Source organism: Anastrepha obliqua, chromosome 5 (assembly GCF_027943255.1).
Source record: "Anastrepha obliqua isolate idAnaObli1 chromosome 5, idAnaObli1_1.0, whole genome shotgun sequence".
Classification (NCBI taxonomy): domain Eukaryota; kingdom Metazoa; phylum Arthropoda; class Insecta; order Diptera; family Tephritidae; genus Anastrepha; species Anastrepha obliqua.
The window spans coordinates 97,527,618-97,548,855 of record NC_072896.1 but is presented as its reverse complement, the minus strand read 5'-3'; the positions used below and the strand labels follow the sequence as shown (position 1 = coordinate 97,548,855).

Here is a 21,238-nt window from a genome sequence, read left to right as displayed (position 1 = left end):
GAGTTACTATTGAGAAAGTGGCATAAATGCCTTCCGGATATTGTGACGGACTAAAATACTATCTACATCTATCGACACTCCTACAACTTCTTGGTGCGCTCCCTTAAATCAACTCGTGAAAGAAATTCATTGCAGTAAATACCGTTAGTTTATTGGTACGACAGCCATTTGCCGGTACAAACTCGCGCTATTTCGGTACAAAGAAACGGCTACCAAATGAATGTAAACAATCTCATATAACACCCCTCTTACTAGTGGTGATGAATCCTGGTATTTAAAACCTCAATAGGTCTCTATATATTGCATTTATAACTTACGCAACTACATATTGTACATTTGTATATATGTACATACACGCACCCATGTGCGACATCGGCAATATTTCTTGCAAAAACTGGTTTTGCTCTTCTTTCCTAACACCTTCATTAAATAAGTGTTGTTTTTAAAATACATACTTACATATATTCTATGACATTGACAAATAAATGTATCTGCATAAACATTATGCTAATTGCAAAACGCATTTAACTCTTCTGCGTAGTAAAGTCGCATTAATAGATATACATACATATGTATCTAGTTATTAATAGATCACGGGGCAAACGAATTGCAGATAAATCATATCATAATTAAATTTGCTATTTATGCATATCACCATTCTATTTATTTCAGTAACACGCATATTAACATTAACAAAAACGCATTTTCAGACTTAGTATCGGATTAGTTTGCTCGATCACTCCCACATTGATTCGATTACTCAGAGTAACGTTGCTTCATAACTCTGTATTTCTTTAGAGAATAGAGTGCCTCCACTTCTTTAGCCACATAACGTCCATGTGCTACTAAAGCCATAATCTTTTTCGGATCAGTCTCATCCTTGTGCTTTAGAAAAGCATCACGTATTTGTTGGCGGAATTTCTGTGGTCCATTTGGGCCAGGGTATTCCTTGCCCAAGAACTGCAGCTGCACATTTATAAGAGGAGAGTTGTTAGCTCACACAAATACGTAATACAAATCCTATTTCAAATTAATTGCTTACATGCTTGTATAGTCCAATTACTTTTGATCTTAATTCAGATGACATTACCAGTGAAAAATTATGTTTGTTACCGAAGATTTGATTTTATACAACCGATTCACATAAATAACTAGATCAAAAAATTGCAATTTGCAAACCAGAGCGAAGGCGAATTTATATTCGCTTTTGGTAGAGCGAATGACAATGCATGCTGCCACACAACCTTGAAAACGTTGAAGTATCAATCATTACCAGTGAAGTGTTTTGCTTTTTTACTATCACTTATTGGAAGTACTAAGTGTTCTTGCCAATATTTTTAGTGTATTGAAATTCTTATGTGATTAACGTTAGGGCTAACTAGAAATGAGTTGTTAAAACTTATTCAATTTATCTCGCTTTAAAAACGATGTGGCAACTGCGCATTTTCGATAGTCAGAGCAAGCAATTATCGATATCATTGCATCGAAACTGATGTTTGACCCCCTGATTGGAATTGCAGCGGTCAGCGGTGAGTGAGTAGCGGTTTGGCGGATGCCTGCTGTCAAAACTAAAACATATTAAATAGCATGAAATTGCACAGAATTGCGCTGGGGAAGGATTGTTTGTTGTTACGGCGGCAAAATAGTTCATTTACATTTTTTCAGACGGGTTGAAGATTTAGTGTTGCTTTTCTTATCACTGACAATTGGTTTGTTCACAAGCAACACCAGGCAAATAACAATCGATTTGTTCACCCAAAACATCAATTATTTAGAAGGAAGCTGTTTTTTGGAACAATGAGCTTTTCGAGGTGCTTCACTATAGCCACGAAAAGATTTTTCTGCAAAATTTATTTCATCATAACCACAAAATGTGAGCTGAAACCCGTCCCATCGCATTTGTGTTTAATCGACCGAATTTGCCGACGGAAAAAAATCAGCTGATGACCATCCGTCAACCCGTTACCCGCTGCAATTCTGCTTCAGGCTTAAATTCACCTCTTAACCCGTGCGTGGAATTGCTATTGAAGTATTTCAATAAAACACAGCTCGATTAATATATACTTTTATATATTCCAGAAAATGGTTGCATTTCAATTACTATCTTTAATTCAATTAGTATTATATGCAGTTAGTATAATAATTATCGATAACACAGAAAAAACACGGTTGTATTTAAAAAAATATCGTTATTATCATGGATTATTTTATAACCTCAGATTTTGAGAAAGAAAATTTTGTATGGGAAATCGCGCTTTTTAATTACGGATTTTGAGTTAAGCGCGAAAAAGTAGATCATCTACTTATATGTGAACGTATTATAAGTACCAGCAAGGATGATAGATTTTCACGATTTTTCACGATGAAGTAGTAGCTATGCGAGTAATAGCAGAGGAACAGAAGAGAGAGCAGCAACGATGGCTGGAGCAGACATGAATAATTTCACAAGTAGCGCTCCGGGCGACTCCAAGTCCTTTGCTGCTACCCCAATTACAGAGAGCACTTATAATTCTTCTGACTGTTGCTCTGAGCTACCAGCCAGAGAACATTAATGATATAGAGAAGTCTCACGAGCTACGAATAGTATGAATTGTCAAAAATGAAGTCTAACCGCGAAGACATTTTCACCTCGCCCAGCTCGACAGCGGGGAGGTTCTTAACAGAGCGGATTACAGTGAATTCTGTCTAAGTACATTGACTCTGCACAGTTTTTGGTTTCTGTATGAAATCAATTTAACTAATAGTCGACAGCATTTTGCAAGGCATTTAAATGTGCATTTCTATGTTCCTTTGAAAAACGAAATTTTATTCCATTTACATTTTATTACAGGGATTAATATATGTATGTATGCATTAACGTTCTCTGGATTGCGTGTCCAGATGTTAAGTTATAGTTTTTGTTTGGAATACGGTATTTTTGCGCTCAGGCTTGAGTATATAAGCCGAAGTCGTAATGTGTATAGCGTTTTTCTATTTTTGTACTCGCACAAACTTGCCAACAATTCTGATTGAGAAGGGAATCCAACGGTTCCTTTTTGTGTATTAGAATTCAGTTAATTTCTTCGGGTTGTTAAGAAAGTGTTTATCGAAATGTCTGAACCAAATTCAGCATATCAGGGATTTGCTTCGAAGCGTGGTAATAAAACCAAAAATACTAATAAGAAAGCTGATAGCAGCAAAGCCAGTGTGAGCAAAAATAGTGGTGTGAAATACAAAACTTTGGAGAAGAATAAACCAAAGGTCTCGCCCAAAAATCAAGTTAATTCAAGATCCAGCAAGGCAACCAAAGAAAAGGGTGCGCCTGTGAAGTCTAAAGGTGCTACCAAAAATGCAGCAACTGAAGTTGAAACGACTAAAGCCAAAGGCGCTCATAAGAAAGTAGCAAACAAACCTGAGACTGCGAAGAAACAACAAAGAGGTCATCGTGCGGTTACTAACGGTAATACAAAGTTCAACGGCATTAAAGAGAACGAGATCGATGCTTTGGTGGAGCAGCTCTTGGGCGACTCATCTTCACATCCTAAAAAGCTGTCTAAAGCACAACAGAAAAAGAAGCAAGAATTGGAGGATTATTTGGTACGACAGCTAGAGAAAGATGATGAAGAGAGAGATAACGAAAATATTAGCGAGGAAGATGAATCTGAGTCTGACATGGAGGAATATTGTAGTACTTGCGAGGATAATTCCGACGAGTATACGATCAATAGTTACACCGAGGAGGAAGGCGAAGAGGAAGAATCTAGTGTCAACGATGAATACTCCAGCGAATCGGATGAGCATAATAAACCAGTTGCCACATCCACCAAAAATACCGCTGCGCTTAAGCGTGACACATCTGCTAAAGCTGGTAATGACGCTAATGCTCAAAAAAAGGGGCGGAAATCGGAAAAGTCAGTTGATAACCTACCTGCTGCAACAGTAGTTGGAACTGACAAAATCGTAAAACCAACAGAGAAACGGCGGCAATCTGTAGACTTAGCTGGCGTTGTGTCTACATCTACCCCGGAAATTACGGTGAAAACAGTGAATGCAAGCGCCGTTAAAATAGAGCCACTTTCACCACCGAACAACATTGTCAAGATGAATAGCATAAAAGAGGGTGAAAAATTATTCAACTGGCTTCTAACTCCACTACCGATAAAGGAATTTTTCTCAAAATATTGGGAGTCGGGTCCCTGCCTAATACAGCGCAAAGGATGTAACTATTATTCACATCTTATATCATTTCAGGCTATTGATCAGATGTTATTAAAAAATCATGTAGAGTTTACAAAGAATATTGATATAACATCTTATGAAAATGGTGAGTTAATATAATTAATATAAAAAAAAAACAGTTTACTGTAATATAAAAAATTCTTTATAAAAATATTTTTTTTTATAAATTTTTATTTTTCTTTAGGTGAGCGTAAGATGCTCAATCCAGTAGGACGTGCCCTGCCGCCTGTCGTTTGGGATCTTTATGGGCAAGGCTGTAGTGTACGCCTGCCAAACCCGCACATATTTTTGCGAGAGCTGTATCGCTTGAACACCACCTTGCAGGAGTACTTTCACTGTTTAGTTGGCGCCAATGCCTATCTCACACCGCCTAACAGCCAAGGTTTTGCGCCACACTACGACGATATAGAAGCTTTTGTACTGCAAATTGAAGGACGCAAGCGCTGGCGCCTTTACAAGCCACGTACGCAGGCCGAACAACTGGCGCGTTTCTCATCAAAGAATTTTACCCAGCAGGAGATCGGCCAGCCGATATTTGAAGAGGTGTGCATCAAATGTACATATATCAAGTATTTTAAAATTTATATTAAACATTTGCTCTCCTTAGGTGCTGGAACCTGGCGACATGTTATACTTTCCGCGTGGTACTATCCATCAGGCCTGCACCGAACCAGGCTATCACTCATTGCACATCACACTTAGCATGTATCAAAAGCAATCCTATGCTGATCTCTTCGAGTATATGATGCCATTGGTATTGCAGCGCGCTATCGAAACCAACATTGAAATGCGATGCGGTTTGCCGCTTCACATCTTCCAACATGCTGGCGTTGCGTTCAGCGACATTAATACCATGGAGCGCGCCGAACTGTTGCGCAAAGTCACTAAACTAATGGGCCAGAGTTTGCACAGCGTACCATTAGATGAAATAATGGATGCTGCTGTGGATCAGCTCGCCAAAAAATATCAGAGTGAAGCGCTGCCGCCACACCTGTCGCCCGCTGAACACGAGCGAACCATATTCGGTTCGCATAGTATGACTAATGAGCGCGGCGAATGCTTGTGTGACTATGAAATCACTGAGCGCACTAATGTTCGCCTGTTGCGAGCAAACATAATGCGATTGGTGCAGGAGGATAGCAAAGTGCGTATATACTATTACTTGGACAACTCCAAAGAGTATTGCGAATATAATCGGAACTTTATGGAAATTGAAATGGAAGAGGCGGCTAGTGTTGAACTGCTCATACGCTCGTACCCAGAGTATATCGCTGTGTCGCAGCTGCCACTAGAAGATGAAGAGCATAAGGTGCAAATGGTGACCGCGCTATGGGAGCGTGGGCTGCTGATGACCGAGAAGCCATTTAAATGATGACAAAAGTGTCTTTTTAAGTGTCTTTAAATTTTAGTGTTGTAGTAGAAATTGTTAATTATAATGTATTGGCTTTTCCATTACTGCCACGAAAGTTTTGTTACAATGTCTAAATGTGTGCATCTAATTTAAAAATTTTTATATATAAATGTGGTCTTTGTATAGGTTTTTTTATTTATAGTGTTTTTTTTTATAATTTATCATTAAGAATTAAGCGGAATATATTTAAGTATGTTAAATGTTGATAAAAAATAAAAATCAAAATATATGTTCCTGTTCAATTAACTTTTTAAATCGGCTTAAGGGGTAACACCACTGTAGAAATTTCAAAAAAATTTTTTTTTTTTATAAGCTTAAAAAATTCTTTGAACCTTTTAAAATACAGAACAAAAAGTTTTATACGTTACCGAAGTCTATTTCATAAATATTTTAAGCTTTTAACCAAGCGTTAGTGACTGCTACCTAACGACTTCTCCAAATTTCCAAACTTTAAACGCGTTTTTCTCAAAACACGTTTTCTGAAATTGGCACGCAGCATAACTCAAACAATTTTAAATATTTTTAATCAGGTTTTTCACTACGTCTGTATAATAACCTTCTTAAGAGAAGAGCGTAGGGGATTTTCGATAGATTAATTTAAACGATTGTTATAATTATTTAAGTGCCGTTTTTTTAGTCCAAAATAGAGTTTTTTTCTTCAAATGCTTGCTAATTCCACAAAAATAAATATTTTTTAAATCCCCTAGCTATTCTTATCTAGATTAAGAAAAAAAATGTTTCCTTGTTCCAGATTAAAATTTGCACCCTCTGTGCTGCGTGCCGCGGAGCTCCTTCAAGAGAAACCACATTACAAAAATGTCTCCAATGCCGGCATTTTGTAAAATTTTTCGATCAAACTTTGTAGTTTTGTATTTTAGTATATAAGTAATAACTTCCCAAATCAGAGTGATTGTTTCCCCTTTCCTTCTATACAAAAAAATTCTTTAAAAATCGTGTTTATTTTACGCGTGTACAGTGGTGTTACCCCTTAATAACTTTTATTTAGACCACACAATTGGACTTCACATACATACATATGTGCCAACAAAAGTGTTTTTGTTTTTGCTGTTGGCCCATAAAATTACAAAACATATAAACGAATATTCACAGGTTAAAGTAATTTAACACTAATGCCATTAACTTTCTTCAGACAAAAAAAAAAGAAAATAATAACTCAACATCTCGACACGCAATTCAGAGAACGTTAATGCATATACCTATTATTCCCTGTAAGAAAAAGGCGTAAATTGAATAAAATTTCATTTTTCAAAGGAACATAGAAATTCACATTCAAATGCCTTGTAAAATGCTATTAGTCAATTTGATTTCATACAGAAACCAAAAACTGAGCAGAGCCAATGTACTTGTACATAATGCACTGTAATCAGCTCTGTTAAGAACTTCCTCGCTGTCGAGCTGGGCGAGGTGAAAATGTCTTCGCGGTTAGACTTCATTTTTAACAATTCACACTATTCGTAGCTCGTGAGACTTCTCTATATCATTAACGTTCTCTGCCTTACAGCTTAGTTAAAAAAACTACATTATTAAACAAAAGAAGGTTAAAGAAGGTCACTCTGAGAAGATTTTTGTGCTAATGCAAATTTGTTGATTCTTATAAAGTTCTATATTTTGAAAGCGCAAATTTAAATTTTTGCTCCTTTAAAGTTAATGCTTCTTTTTCTTAATTGACGAGATAACCACTTACGCGATTTTGGCCGAGTTTAATAAAGTGCGCCAGTCGTTTCTTTTTCGTGCTAACCGGCGCCAATTGGACACACCAAGTGAAGCCAAGACCTTCTCCACCTGATCTTTCCAACGCAGTGGAGGCTTTCCTCTTCCTTTGCTACCACCAGCTGGTACCGCATCGAATACTTTCAAAGCCGGAGCGTTTGTATCCATTCGGACGACATGACCCAGCCAGCGTAGCCGGCAAGTTAATGCAAGAATATTATATGTTCTTCTCTCAACTCTGCTTAACATTGAAAACCTTTTTATACATTTTAAAAAGCGTTTGAATTTACTGAATGCGAATTAAAACCATAGAGGTGTAATCGTTTCGTCCGGCCCTCCATCCTTAGTAGGACATAGGGCATCAAGAGGTGTATTCATAGTAAAAATAAGCAAAAAAAACCAGAAAATATTAAAAAAACCATAACGACATTTTTACAAAAAGAGTACCTTATTTTGTTCAATAACATGAAAAATATAACAAATAAGTCGTTCCCTTAACAAAAGAGTTTCTTTTAACAAAAAAACTCATAAATTAAATTGTAAATATCCATAACACATTTATTTTATTTTCTTTAAAGGGACATTTTAGTGCGTTTTTATATCCAAAGCTAGGCAACACTGCAATAGCGAGAGAGAGATTTGACTGCTGAAAGCAGCAGAACAATAACAACAACTGCAATCGCGGGCAATGCGACCAGATGTTAAAAAAAGTAAAGCAAAATAAAACTGAGTAAATTATTCAACTAATTTTTAAAAAATGTATATTTTACAAAAATACAAACATTACTTTTAATTAGAACAGGCTAGAAAAATGTCATGAAGAAAGAACTAAAACTCCGAGACTAAATAACAAAAAAAAAAGCTAAATAAAGTTACGAAAATGATAATCTCGCCGGTGTTAAAACCACGTAACTCATTGTCAAATTAGCTGTGCGCAAAGTAAAGGTACCACAATAGGCGCCATCTCATTATTCTTTCCATCATGGCTCTAACTACCTCTATTCCTCTATTGCGTCCTATCCTTTTCCTTCTCTTCTTTCCGCCTTGACTATCTATCCTTTCGCTTTCCAGAGCTTTAAATACAATGGGCTTTTTAGCCTGAGTGTTTTAGGAGTTATTAAAAAAAAAGTTCAATAAACAAATCAGCTGTAATCCACGTAACAACCGCCTGTTACACTACAATACGAGTATTAATCTGCGTCGATTAACGCCGCCGCCGCCGCCTGTCTTGGCTATAAGGTAATTAAAATCAAACTAGAATTATACAAGAATAACCAAGACTGGCGTCATAAAAATGTATTTGATAGCGCCATTTCCTTAATGAGTGAGAGCGTTGGAAGCTACATTCCCAGCTGACTTCCAGTGAAAGCTTGGTGAAATTCGGTTCAGTGGAAGAGAAGTTATTGCGTCTAAAGTGTTAGTATGCTTGTGTCATCGGTACAAAAATGAGTTTCGAACAAGGAGCTAATATCAAATTTTGTTTAAAAATCGGTAAAACATTAACCGAAACATTTGAATTGATGAAAAAAGTTTATGGCAATGATTGTCTATCTCGTGCCGGGAACTCATGAGTGGTTTACTCATTTCAGAGATGGTTGTGAGGACATAAATGACAATGAACATACTAGGCGTCAAAGTGCCGAATGGAAGGCCCCAGACGAACCACCACCCAAAAAATCGCGTTTGGAGAAGTCAAAAATCAAGTCGATTCTCATTTGCTTTTACGATTTTAAGGGAATTGTGCAAAAGGAGTCTGAGCCAACGGGCCAAACCGTCAATGCAATTTTCTACCTTAGCGTTGTGAAGCGTTTGTTGCCACGCATTCGTCGAATACGCCCTGAATATCGCGAAGGTGGAAGCTGTTGCTTATTGCATGATAATGCAGCATCTCATCGATCCACTCTTGCGACTGATTTTTTAACTAGAAATCGCATTTTAACCATCAACTACTCACCGTATTCGCCTGATATGGCTCCCTGTGACTTCTATTTATTCCGAAAATTGCTTTTGGCCATGAAAGGAAACGTTTTGCCTCCGTAGAGGCCATCTAAAAGGCTTGTGCCGACATCCTGAAGGACATTCCGGTCAATGACCTGAAACACTGTTGTTGTTGTTGTAGCAGCATAAACATTCCCCGTCCATTTACGAGGAATGCTGCTGAAGTGACAGTCCTTGGCCGGATATAAATCCGGGCCGTTCCGGTCACGTAGAACCGACTGTCGTGGAAAACACTGAAACACTCTTTCGAAAAGCTTTTAGATCGCGCAAAATAGTGTATCGAGGCCAGAGGGGACTATTTTGAATAAATAAACTCGAAGTTATTAGAACAAAGCTCCTGTCGTTTCTATTTTAGCTCAGTCTTATTTATTTTAGACTTCACCTTGTAGGAAGGGATAGGACTTGAAAATTTTAAGGACCTGAGAGCATATTGCTTTAATCATTGTTTAGCTTGAACACACCCATATCTATAAGAACTGATTGGCATTGTATGGGCATTTTTTCCGGGTCTTACTAGAACGTTAAGGGTATGTCCTGTAAAATTTCGAAAAAAAAATTTTTTTTTCATAAAATGTTAATATAATCCTTTAAGAATATATCCAAATATTTTTAGAACGTAAATTGAAGTATTTCTTATACATATTATAGATCGTCAACCGTGACGACTCTATTTTTTGCGTTCGAGCGCTGTGAGAGGTATAGTTACGTTGTATTCAAACTTTAGACGAGTTTTTCTCAAAACTATATTTTTCGAATCCGCGTACACGATAACTCGAAAAGTTATTGACCGATCTCCATGACATTTTGCATACATTTTTTTATGATATTATTTTCTTTGTGAATTTACAATTTCGAAAGTTTTTCGAAAAAATAATTTTTTCGAAGCAAAAATACTAAGAAAATTCGACCCAAATTCAATTTTGTTTGAAGCATTTTACTCCGCGAATTTTTTTTTCCATTTGTTTTTAATTTATATAGAAATTATGACATTAATAAGCAAAAAAAAATTTGGTTTTTTTTATTCAGGTCCTGACGCCGATGCTACCATGCCCGCCGATTGAGAAACCCCGCTGCGACCTTCTTGGAAGAATTAAGTGTACATCCGCCATTTTAAATGATTAAAATAAATATAAAAAAAAGAGGTTGTCTGTAAAGTCGGTATACTGACGATAGTTTAACGTGACAACGTCATAAGAAAATATTGATGGAATGGTTGCAATTTTCAAAACAAAATTTTAATTATATTTGTTTGATAGATATTTTGTATGGATATAGAGAATGAGGTAACATTAACATAACATAATATACTTTAACATAACTTAACATAACATAACATAACATAACATAACATAACATAACATAACATAACATAACATAACATAACATAACATAACATAACATAACATAACATAACATAACATAACATAACATAACATAACATAACATAACATAACATAACACAACATAACATAACATAACATAACATAACATAACATAACATAACATAACATAACATAACATAACATAACATAACATAACATAACATAACATAACATAACATAACATAACATAACATAACATAACATAACATAACATAACATAACATAACATAACATAACATAACATAACATAACATAACATAACATAACATAACATAACATAACATAACATAACATAACATAACATAACATAACATAACATAACATAACATAACATAACATAACATAACATAACATAACATAACATAACATAACATAACATAACATAACATAACATAACACAACATAAAATAACATGCTGTTCAAGCAAGGTAACGACGCATGAGCAAGATAACGACGCATTTTTTGGTGCGTGCAGCCGGCTAAATTGAATTATTAGACGTTATCACGTCAAAATTATATTTTAATGTTTAAATAAACTGGATGCTAATTAAAACAAAAATATATTGACTTTTTCATTTTAAATAATTTTAATGAAAATCAGGGAAAATATGGCCGTTTACAGGTATCTGACCCCTTAATAAGTATTCATACTTTAAAAAATATGCTTACCATTTCATCTAACGTCGTCTCCGCAAAACAGAAAAGCTTAATAAAAAAATTATGTGTAGTTTTGAACATTTTTATTTTAACTTATATAAATTTTGTATTTATTTAACTACAGATGTTGTTTTTTGTTTCATTTTATTTCTGTTTTTCCACTGTTTTTAATACATATTTTTAATACTTAAATTCATAATAATATCTGCACATCTGCTCAATGCATCAAATAAAATTCATTCTTTAAATACAATCAAAATTAAATATGTGAATAAGCATCATTCCAGCTCTCTTCAATACTCCTTCGTCAGGGATTAACAGTTTCGTTACTAGTCATATTCTTTTTTAATTATAATATTAAATTTTATTTTTTAATTTATATATTTATAAGTATTTTTACATTAAATATATGCAACATATGCAAATGTCGGTCTGATTATGTTGGCGAGTGGGGATGATTGGATTAAAATGCCGAATCGAATGCGTTGAATATAAAACATACTTTTTGCTTTGAGTTTTGCAAAGCCTTATTTACGTAATGTCTAAGTTAGTTAAACGAAAGTCATTTTGGGGGACTATCATTCAAAAACTTATGTCTGTTAACGGTAAGGAGAAAGTATAAAGTGTCCAAGGAAAAACAAAAACAAAAAGTTTTTTTCTTAATGTGTAAAATGTGAACATTTTCGTTTAGGGCACCACTAGAGGTCCCTCTTCATCCTAAATACATTCATTATATGTATACATATATGTAATGCATATGTATGCATAGTTAATTCTTTTACTACTCCATTTATTTCCAGCTACATTGATCCTTTGCGTTGCTTAATTACCTTTATTTTTATTTTTATTTTTATTTTTATTTTTATTTTTTATTTTGCCTCAAACTTTTATTCTACTGAAACTTTGTGCATTCCGGTACGTATGTGTACAACTATTTCATATATGTATCAGTATTTTCTTTAGCTGATTAATTCATACTATGCGGTGCTGATGATTATGTATAGATGATTATTTGTATATCTTTTCCATTTGTGGTAGTATGCCATACTATGCATGCATTATATGTCTGTATGTATGTATTAGTAGTAAATATCTTCCTGTTTGCTTATGGAATGGCGCCACATTACCTTTTTATTTTTCTATTTTTGCTTTGAATTTTATATAAAATATAAAATTGATATTCTATAGATTTGTAAAAATTTTCGAAATATGGTTCAATGCTTGGCGGGGCTGCGAAATCTCCTAAATCTGTTGATCCTCTCCTTTTTTTGCTTTCATTAACGCTATTCAAATGACTACAACAAAGTGGCGTACATGATTTCGAAGAAAAGTATAGAAGAATAATGCAAAAACAGTTGTTGTGATAGTGGCTATACGTAACATATGTACATATACACCTGTTGCTGTTGTAAACATTTTACTGTACTGTAAAAGAGGGGAATTTGGTAGTGTACCATACCACACATACATATGTATACATATGTATGTATGTGTATAGTATACTGCCGCTTATATCGCCATATGCGTATTTGATGTGAACCATCTTTTCGGGCTTGAAAATTGTAATATCTTAGGGTTTTGGGATTTTCTCTACATATCTTTGATTTTTTACTTCGTTAGACTCTTTTTGCCTGGATGTTTCAATGTATTCAGGTGTATATTTCTTATATGAATGTATACAATTTTTGAAATGTGGTCTATAAATGTTTGTGTCTACTCAAGTACGAGCTAAAAGTTTTACTCTGCTGTACGCGCATCAAAACGGGTACTTGTTTATTTCGTTTTTTTTTTTCAAAAAGTGAGTGTGAGAGAGAGGTACTTAAGTTTGTTCGTAGAGATGGAAGTTCAACCTAGCGATTTCGATAATGTATTAGCATATCTATGTTTACGATTAATATCGTAAGTATTGTGGTAATTACATATGTTTGTATGCATGATGATGTGGGATGGTTACTGAATTCTTTTGTTTTTTTTAATTGTAGTTAAATGTAAATAAAACAAAATAAAAGTATGATTTTCATTTTAATTTTAATTTTTTATTATACTCATATTTTTCTATGTAGTTGTTAGTAATATGTATGCCTCATTGCAATCAAAAATAACAAACTTTTTTATTTAGTGTTTTTATTAGTTTCCTTTCTTGCAGTATATAGGTATTGTTTATAGGTATATATTTGTATTTTTATTTGATTTTTTTTTTCGTTTTTGTTTTTTTTTTTGTTTTTGTCTTTTGGTTTTAATAAATACGTATAATAATATACTTGTATGTTTAGTGCAACTATGTGTAATCTAATTTTTCTATTCATTCCATTGCATTTTCGCTATTTTTACACCATCTACACGTACCTATGTATGTACATACATAGGCTTTCGCAGCTGCACAATTTTTCATGTATAACATTATTTGAATACGCCAACTGGGGGGGTACTGGCTACGGATCCGTACAGCCGCTCTCTATAACGCATATTTTATCAACTTAAGCGAAATTATTTTAATTTTAAATTTTGCAATAACTGTAGTTTGCATTTTTATATATGTATGTATATGTATGTAAGTGTAACGGTTGTGTTTCATTATTTGTGTGTTTCCTTTGTAATTTTAGTTTTTGTTTTTGCTTTGGTTTCGTCAATCGTAATCAGTTTTGTGTGTTGACCTTAAATTTATATTTATACAGGACAAAAACATATATGTATGTATGTATTTTTATTAGTTCTACATAGTTAAAAATCAATAGCGGCTCTTTTTTTTATATATTATATATATATTTGTTTTTGTTTGTTTGCTTGTTTTCTTTCATTACCTAAAATAATTTTAATATTTTTGGTTATGTTCGTTTTTTTTTTGTTTTGCTACCATTGAATTTACTAATTTCGGTTTTTGTGTGTTTTTTTTCTTCTAACTTTCTGCCTGCTATTCTGCCAGATTTAGTTTTTTTCTTTATTCTTAATATAATATAAATTAGCAGTAATAACTATTATTGTTCTTAATATGTCTTTAAATATTTTAATAATAGTATTAAATATGAGTTTTCAAATTCTAAATGCCTATTATTATAACTTTTTGTAATGTAAACTCCAACGATTCTATACACAAACAAAACCAGCATTCCGTATGAGTAAAAGTTACAGTTATCGATAACCAAACAAGCTTTACTCCGTGTGTGGGTCGATAAGCGCCGATAAAAGCAAATCAAATGGTATGAATTCAAATAAATTGAAGGGAAATAACGGAGCTCGATAAAAGGAAATCAAATAATTTGAATTCAAGTAAATTGAAGGGAAATAACGGAGCTCGATAAAAGGAAATCAAATGATATGAATTCAAGTAAATTGAAGGGAAATAAAAGAGTTCGATGGCAAGTGATGAGAAAAGCATATAAAACAAGGAAAAATAAAATGATATACATAACAATGAGGTATATCAATAATAATAAAATATATCACAAAAAAAAAAGCGAAAAAAATAATATAAGCGCATTTTTTTTAGAAAAAATTAATTGAAAATAATAAATAAAAAAAATGTAATGCTCGCTATAAACCAGATATGTAAACATATATGTGTGCACTGTGTTTTTTTTCAGTTATAATTACCATTTACCATTAACAAATTGACTAAATGGTGACATATGACACAAAAAAGAGTTATATAAAAAATAAAACAAAAGCATGAATCACACGAATATGTGTTTTTTCTTTAATATATTTAAATTATTGTTTTTATGGCTTCTAAGAACCGATGATATTTGCTTTTCTGTAATCACGCGCGAAGTTTAACTTTCTACAATAATTTATTTATTTTTTTCATGTACCTTTTACTTGCATTAATAATTCATCATTTTTCTAAAGGATTACTTACACATAGACATACACACAATAAAATTCCTTAATTTACTTCGACGAATGTAAACGTAATGTGAATATACATACATATAAATTAATTGAAATGTAAACGTAAACGTAATTGTAAACGTGTAAAATGATTTACTAAGTAAGCGATTACATATTTTAAGCCTTTCTCCTATTTGCAATACGCGTTTTTAATAAGAAATAATGTATTTATATATGGATTGGATTTTGTTTTTTTTTGTTGTTTTAATATTTATTGTACACGTGTGGGTTATAATTATTATGGACAAAAATTCGGTGCTACTTTACGTTTTCTTATCATAATTGGGTTTCCAGTTAAGAAATGAAGTACTTTTCAAGTAAAACTTGCTTAATATTGGTATTTGAATTAATTATGAGATTAAACAAAAAAATAAAACACAAAAAAATATACGAGTATCAGGAAGATCTTATTTTCAGGTCAAACATTCGAAAATCGAACTTTTCAGTTAAGATAACTTGAAAGCAGTGGTTGCATGATTAATCGATTAAAACGATAATCGATTGAAAGTCGTTTTGAAATTTCGTTGCACAATTAAAATTCATTGTACAAAATTATAAGTAAAAGCACTTTTCGTGTTTTGACAGGCACCCTTGGAGTGAGTTTGAGAGGCACCTACATATGTAGGTGTGTAATGGTGTGAGTGCCTAGTGCGTTTGCTTGAGCGTATTGGCGGGGTTGCTATGCCAAATTAGAATTTTTATGATAACATTAAAAACTCGGGGGGAAAACAATAATAATAATAATAAAAAATTGTATCTTTAATTTGGAAAATTTAAATTAAATACAATAACAAATATTTTAATATATTTCTTAGTTAAACGAATATGTTTTGCCCAGAAATATCCAAATTTGTACGAAATGGCTTAGACTTTTTGATATGATTTTCTATGAAATTTAATCATTGTTATGCAGCCATGTCCCATAACAGAGCAGGTTGTAATAGTCAAAGTTGATTTGCAATATTCTTCTATGCCAGCCGGAATTTTTGCATTTAGCATATATGTTATTCCTAATCAACGCTTCAATAAGGTTCTGAATTACATCTGCCGTCTATATACATATAAAGCTACTGATTAATGAAGTTTGGCTCACACTAATTTACATATATTATTTTATATGTAGATTTAGCAGAAATTCACTGTTTTTTATTTCATAGATATCGTTTTCCTTTTTCCCGTATACTTCTCGATCGATTGGGAAAGAAAAGAGTCAGCTGTCAAAAGAATGATAGTTGATCCCACTTTATATCATGGTGAAAAGATTTTTCGAGGTGTGCTACTTAGCAGACCGTTATTCGGCTCTTAGCGAGAATGACAGATATGCCGACGTTATTCACAAAATTTAGCTTTAGCTTAGAGAAGAATCCAAAGTTCCCCTAAAAAAAAATTTGTTTTTCACCATACCGAACGAGCAAACCTGGTATCTATCATCTTTTACTTTATATGGCACTTCATAAATAACTTTTCACCACAGCGAATGGTGTGTTTCATGCAAGGCGAATCTAATGAAGGCGCCTTGGTTTCATGCCTTTGACAGCGAGACCTATTTCGGTGAATAGCGTTGACGGGAAACGGTTAATTTAAACGGTAATAAATTTTGACGATTATAAAACTTTTGACAGCATACGGAAATAAATATACTTATATATTCTGTAAGTTGGCAAATAATGGTCAAAAAAATTGTAAATAACAAATTGAGCACTCATGTTTCAAAATTTAACAGCGATGTAATTCTGAGTCCCTTTTTTTAATTTCCTAAAAGGTAGGTTAGTCCAATAAATCCCTTTGCAACTACATATTTTGTTATTTAATTATTGAATAACTCAAAATGGTCTCGTTAAACTGAAGTATAATAAATAAAATAAATAAAGCTTTCAAGTTATCATTATGAAATTATTCAATTCTTGCAGGGGTAACGGCGTCAACATTCTAGAGTACTTTTGACCAATCATTAATTCAAAATAACTACAAATATATATTTAATCAAGAAGAGTTGAAAAGAAGTTTGAAAAAAAAAATTGAAATCACCAGATAGCCCAATTATTTAATTTTTTTTTTTTAATTTTGCTAGATGTTATGTTTTCCAATGAGAGATGTCAATTATTGTAGCATTCGTTTTCAGGCAAATTAATTCATTATTAATTTAATTTCTCATACATGATTTTTATTTTTACTTTTTGCTACTTAAATAGTTTGTTAGTATTTCAGATGATTTGTGTTTTGTTTTTTTTTGTTGAAACTTTAATCATTCACTTGCTTAATATATTTTATAACAATTTCATTATATAATTAAAATTTAAATACAATTTACATCATTACCATTGGAATTGAGACAAAAGATTGCAAACTTTAGTAAGAAATTGAAATTCTTTTATTTATTGTTTGCACTTATAAATGTTTTTTTTTTTTTATTATTTTTTGGTTTGGATTTTTAAGTATTTTTTCGCTTTTCCTTTTCTTCAATTATAACAGTTGGAACATCATAAACTTTAATTACAAATTATCAATGAAACTTAAAACGAAGTTTTCTTCTCTCTAAAAAATCGAGCTGAAAGCAGAAAACAAACAACTTTGGAAAGAGCATAAAATTGAGGCATCTCTCAATATATAGTACAATATGGTCACAATAGATACAATACAATACAATACAATACGTCTTTATTCAATGCATATACTTTTATATAAACATTTTAACAGGAAGTCAACAGTTACTGAGTTTTTTGTTTTGGTTTTGGTTTTTGGTTTTTACATATAAATACATATGCATTTTCGTAAGTTCTCAAACATTTGTCTGATAGTAGTTTCTTTGTGTTTTTTTTTTGTTTTTAATTTTTGTTTTGTGTTTAAACTGACTCGACTCGACGCGGCTGAAAGCCGACTGGCTTTAGTTAGGATCAACTTTTCAGTGCTTGTTTAACCCTAGAATGGTAAAATGCGTAAATTTTACGCGCTCATTTTAACCTAAGCTCTGAACATCGTGCTAGACTTGCGCTAACTGTACTAAGAATCGCGAATTTTTCTGAACTTTTTTTGAATGAGTTGATTAAAACAAAATGATTGGAATTTTAAAAGAGATTATATTTTATTTTTTTTATGAGATATAAAAGTGAGTAGTCGTAAACATACAAGGTTTATTTATAATTGAATTTTTAAGGGGTCTACCTTTCTAGGGTTAAATACCAATTTTTCAGTGCAAGTTTAACTCTGCTTTCCCGTTAAACTACGTTAAAACGCCCAATTTTGCAGGCTTAAACACAGTTTAAGAAATTCACCACAATTGAACTATGTTTGAAACTCAATTTTGCAGCTTTCAACTCAGTTTAAAAAATCATCCAAGTTAAACTAAGTATAAAGCCCACTTTTGCAGGCTTAAGCACAGTTTAAAGAGGTTTACCACAGTTAAACTAAGTTTGAACGGCAAATTTTACAGGCTTAAAACCAGCTAAAAAAATTCACCACAGCCAAGGCAAGTTAGAATGCCCACTTTTGCAGTCTTAAACTTAGCTTAAAAAATTCACCACAGTTAAACCGGGTTTAGCAGTGTAATTATAAATTACTATTAATCACTATCGTGACTATTAACTGCAGTTCGATCCCGATTGCAAAATAAATTTTTTGATTAAACAACTTTTATATAATTCTGCCTCTGCTTTGTTATTGACTTATGCCCAAAAAAATATATACTGATAATATTCAACGAAAATGTTGGAAAAGAATTTTGATGTGTAAATTTAATTTAATAAACAAGAATGTTAGAATTTTTATCGAATTCAATTCGAGTGCAATTTTAGCGTGACGTAATATTAGAAGAACTACGAGCGCGAACTGAGAGAAAAGTGCTAAAAAGAACCAAGTTTTGTAAACAAAAATGAAAAGTTTGGTTTGATTAACATAAAGATTGGAGTTCTTTGTAAATAAAAAATGAAAAAAAAAATATTAAAAAAAAAAACTTTAAAATAAGGTTCGCTCAACAACTGATACTGCCAAATTCACTGAGAAACCGAGTATCGGTGCAGAGACATGCGCAAACCACTCTACGCTCTCTTTGGGCTTAAGTTTCAAAAAAGTTTACAACTACTGCTTCTTGAAGGGCGTTCACCCCAAGGTGCCACTCCATTTTGCGGTGTTCTCTCACAAAGAGAGATTTATGTCACCCACGATTAACGACTGGTTTTCGTAAAAAATTGTAAGATTTTTTGTCATGGCCGAAATATACGCAACTTTGCCATTACTTGTGGGGGCACGAGCACTTTTAGAACAATCAGCAGTGGTATGCAGGTATGTTTGATTAGTAACAGAATGGCTGAAGGCTTTTTGGACGCACTGTACAATCATATGACAGCTTCGCAAGAAAGCTAATGCAACAGCTGATTTGGCAAAGAGAAAAAGTATATATTAAAAAGGTGCGACTCTAAAAGAGTGGGTGTATTTCCTTCTTGTATTAGTACTGCGTTATCGTGGTCTCGGTAGTCTAGCGTAGTGCACTAGCCTGCCATCCCCGAGGTTCTGGGTTCGAATCCCACGTAAAGCACGGTCCTCGCACTTTTCCAAATTTACCTACTTTCCCTGTTTCTAAATAAAGAAAAAAAAAAAAATCATTCCTTAACCCCAAAAACTTATCCTTTCCATCCTTACTCCCGCACAATAATCAGTGCATTATTTGCATTGTGACTGCAGAACAAACAAAGTTAGTGGCATTGCATCAATCGCGCCAGCAAGAGGAAGCGAGTGATCGTGTTAATAGCGCAGACACATGAAATTGAGCGAAGTCCTCAATCATCTGTGCGATTCTTTTGCCAGAAAAATGCGAAACACACATAGCGCTCCTAGCAGTAAGAAGGCGTTGTTCCTAAGCAACGAAGTGGGGGCATTCCCACTACTTAGGGTAAAAACAAATTAAAGAAACCAACGCAAGACTGAGTCTTGTCGAGGCCCTATGCTCCCGAGAGGAGTGAACAAGGAAAAAAAAAATTAGTATTGCGAAATGGTGCCGGAATTTTTATGTGATTTTGGATTGTTATTTTTTTTATCAGCTCTTCCCGCTATGAAACAATTTTCACGCAGTGCTAAGGAAATGAGATGCAAACAAACGTCATGCACAGAGTTGTTTTTCGACTGTGGTAAATTAGTCAATCAAATTTATCCAAGGGTAATTATGCGGCAAAAGAGCTAATAAACAGCAAATCAAATCTGCATAAAATGCATTTTGTTGTTGCTTAGGCGCAAATCTGTTTGTTTTCTACCTTTTTGCAATTGCGCTGGACTACATTTTAATTACAGTTAAACTTGCATTGAAAAACTGATCCTGTTTTTTGTTTTTTTAATTTTTAGCATACACACCAATAATGCTGGGTTCACACGGACTACTTTATTTCTTATTTCTTTTTCAAAATTTCTTTAGGTAGGTAGTTTTTTTCGCGTTATATTTGATTGTTGGATTTGAGGTCGAAGTCGAGGCCTAAAATAAACGTTTTTCTTTTCTCTTTCTTGTTCTTTTTTCATTTGATTCAATATAACGAATATATCCTATTTAGTTTATACTGCGAGAACAAATAATTTTTTTTACTTTGTGTATATGTATGTATGTATATATATAGTATGTATGTACTTGTATATTTTGTTATTCGAATAAGACGTTTTTTTCTCCATAGACTTTGTTTTGTGTGGAACTAATGATGAGCGTTTGCCAGTTGTTATTGATGTTGTTGTTGTTGTTGTTGTCGTTTGGTACATTGTAGTATATATTCAGATTATATATGTATTTATATTGTTGTTGTTGTTGTTGACGGCATGATTTTTGTTCTGTTACACTAAATCAGCTTTAGTGTTCATTTGCGGTACGGGCAACTACATAATAAGTATGTAAGTATGTGTGTAAGTTGGTTTATTTTGCGATAACTACATGAATTCATTGTATTGATGAACAACTGTTAAAAATTTTCGATCAATACTT

At 33.1% G+C, this 21,238-nt stretch overlaps 3 protein-coding genes across 13 annotated transcripts in view; 1 reads left to right on the top strand and 2 right to left on the bottom strand.

Moving 5' to 3' along the window:
• Positions 1–629: 629 nt before the first annotated feature.
• LOC129247970 (electron transfer flavoprotein regulatory factor 1) lies at positions 630–1,201 on the bottom strand. Its single transcript, XM_054887359.1, has 2 exons — positions 1,043–1,201; positions 630–966 (listed from the first exon to the last, which is right to left on the bottom strand). Exons 1-2 carry the CDS (start codon positions 1,085–1,087, stop codon positions 757–759), a joined length of 255 nt encoding a protein of 84 aa, XP_054743334.1. The 5' UTR covers positions 1,088–1,201; the 3' UTR covers positions 630–756.
• A 1,742-nt stretch (positions 1,202–2,943) lies between these two features.
• LOC129248416 (bifunctional lysine-specific demethylase and histidyl-hydroxylase NO66-like) lies at positions 2,944–5,601 on the top strand. The gene is made up of 3 exons (XM_054887958.1): positions 2,944–4,303; positions 4,403–4,761; positions 4,826–5,601. The coding sequence occupies exons 1-3, from the start codon at positions 3,091–3,093 to the stop codon at positions 5,588–5,590; spliced, it is 2,337 nt and encodes a 778-aa protein (XP_054743933.1). The 5' UTR covers positions 2,944–3,090; the 3' UTR covers positions 5,591–5,601.
• An 11,369-nt stretch (positions 5,602–16,970) lies between these two features.
• LOC129247165 (synaptotagmin 1) overlaps positions 16,971–21,238 on the bottom strand; it is a 151,005-nt gene continuing 146,737 nt past the window's right edge. For 8 of the 11 annotated variants that reach the window (XM_054886138.1, XM_054886148.1, XM_054886147.1 and 5 more), the window contains one exon: positions 16,971–21,132. The gene's annotated coding sequence lies outside the window, so the exon portion shown is untranslated. Of the gene's footprint in view, positions 21,213–21,238 lie in introns of all 11 variants that reach the window. The other 3 variants (XM_054886139.1, XM_054886143.1, XM_054886146.1) reach the window with 3 other exon arrangements.

Coding starts and splice junctions, on each gene's coding strand:
- LOC129247970 (XM_054887359.1), bottom strand. CDS start 1,087: ATGTCATCTGAATTAAGATCAAAAGTAATTGGACTATACAAGCAT. Junction 967..1,042: donor TAATTGGACTATACAAGCAT/GTAAGCAATTAA, acceptor ATAAATGTGCAG/CTGCAGTTCTTGGGCAAGGA.
- LOC129248416 (XM_054887958.1), top strand. CDS start 3,091: ATGTCTGAACCAAATTCAGCATATCAGGGATTTGCTTCGAAGCGTGGT. Junction 4,304..4,402: donor TATAACATCTTATGAAAATG/GTGAGTTAATAT, acceptor ATTTTTCTTTAG/GTGAGCGTAAGATGCTCAAT. Junction 4,762..4,825: donor GCCAGCCGATATTTGAAGAG/GTGTGCATCAAA, acceptor TGCTCTCCTTAG/GTGCTGGAACCTGGCGACAT.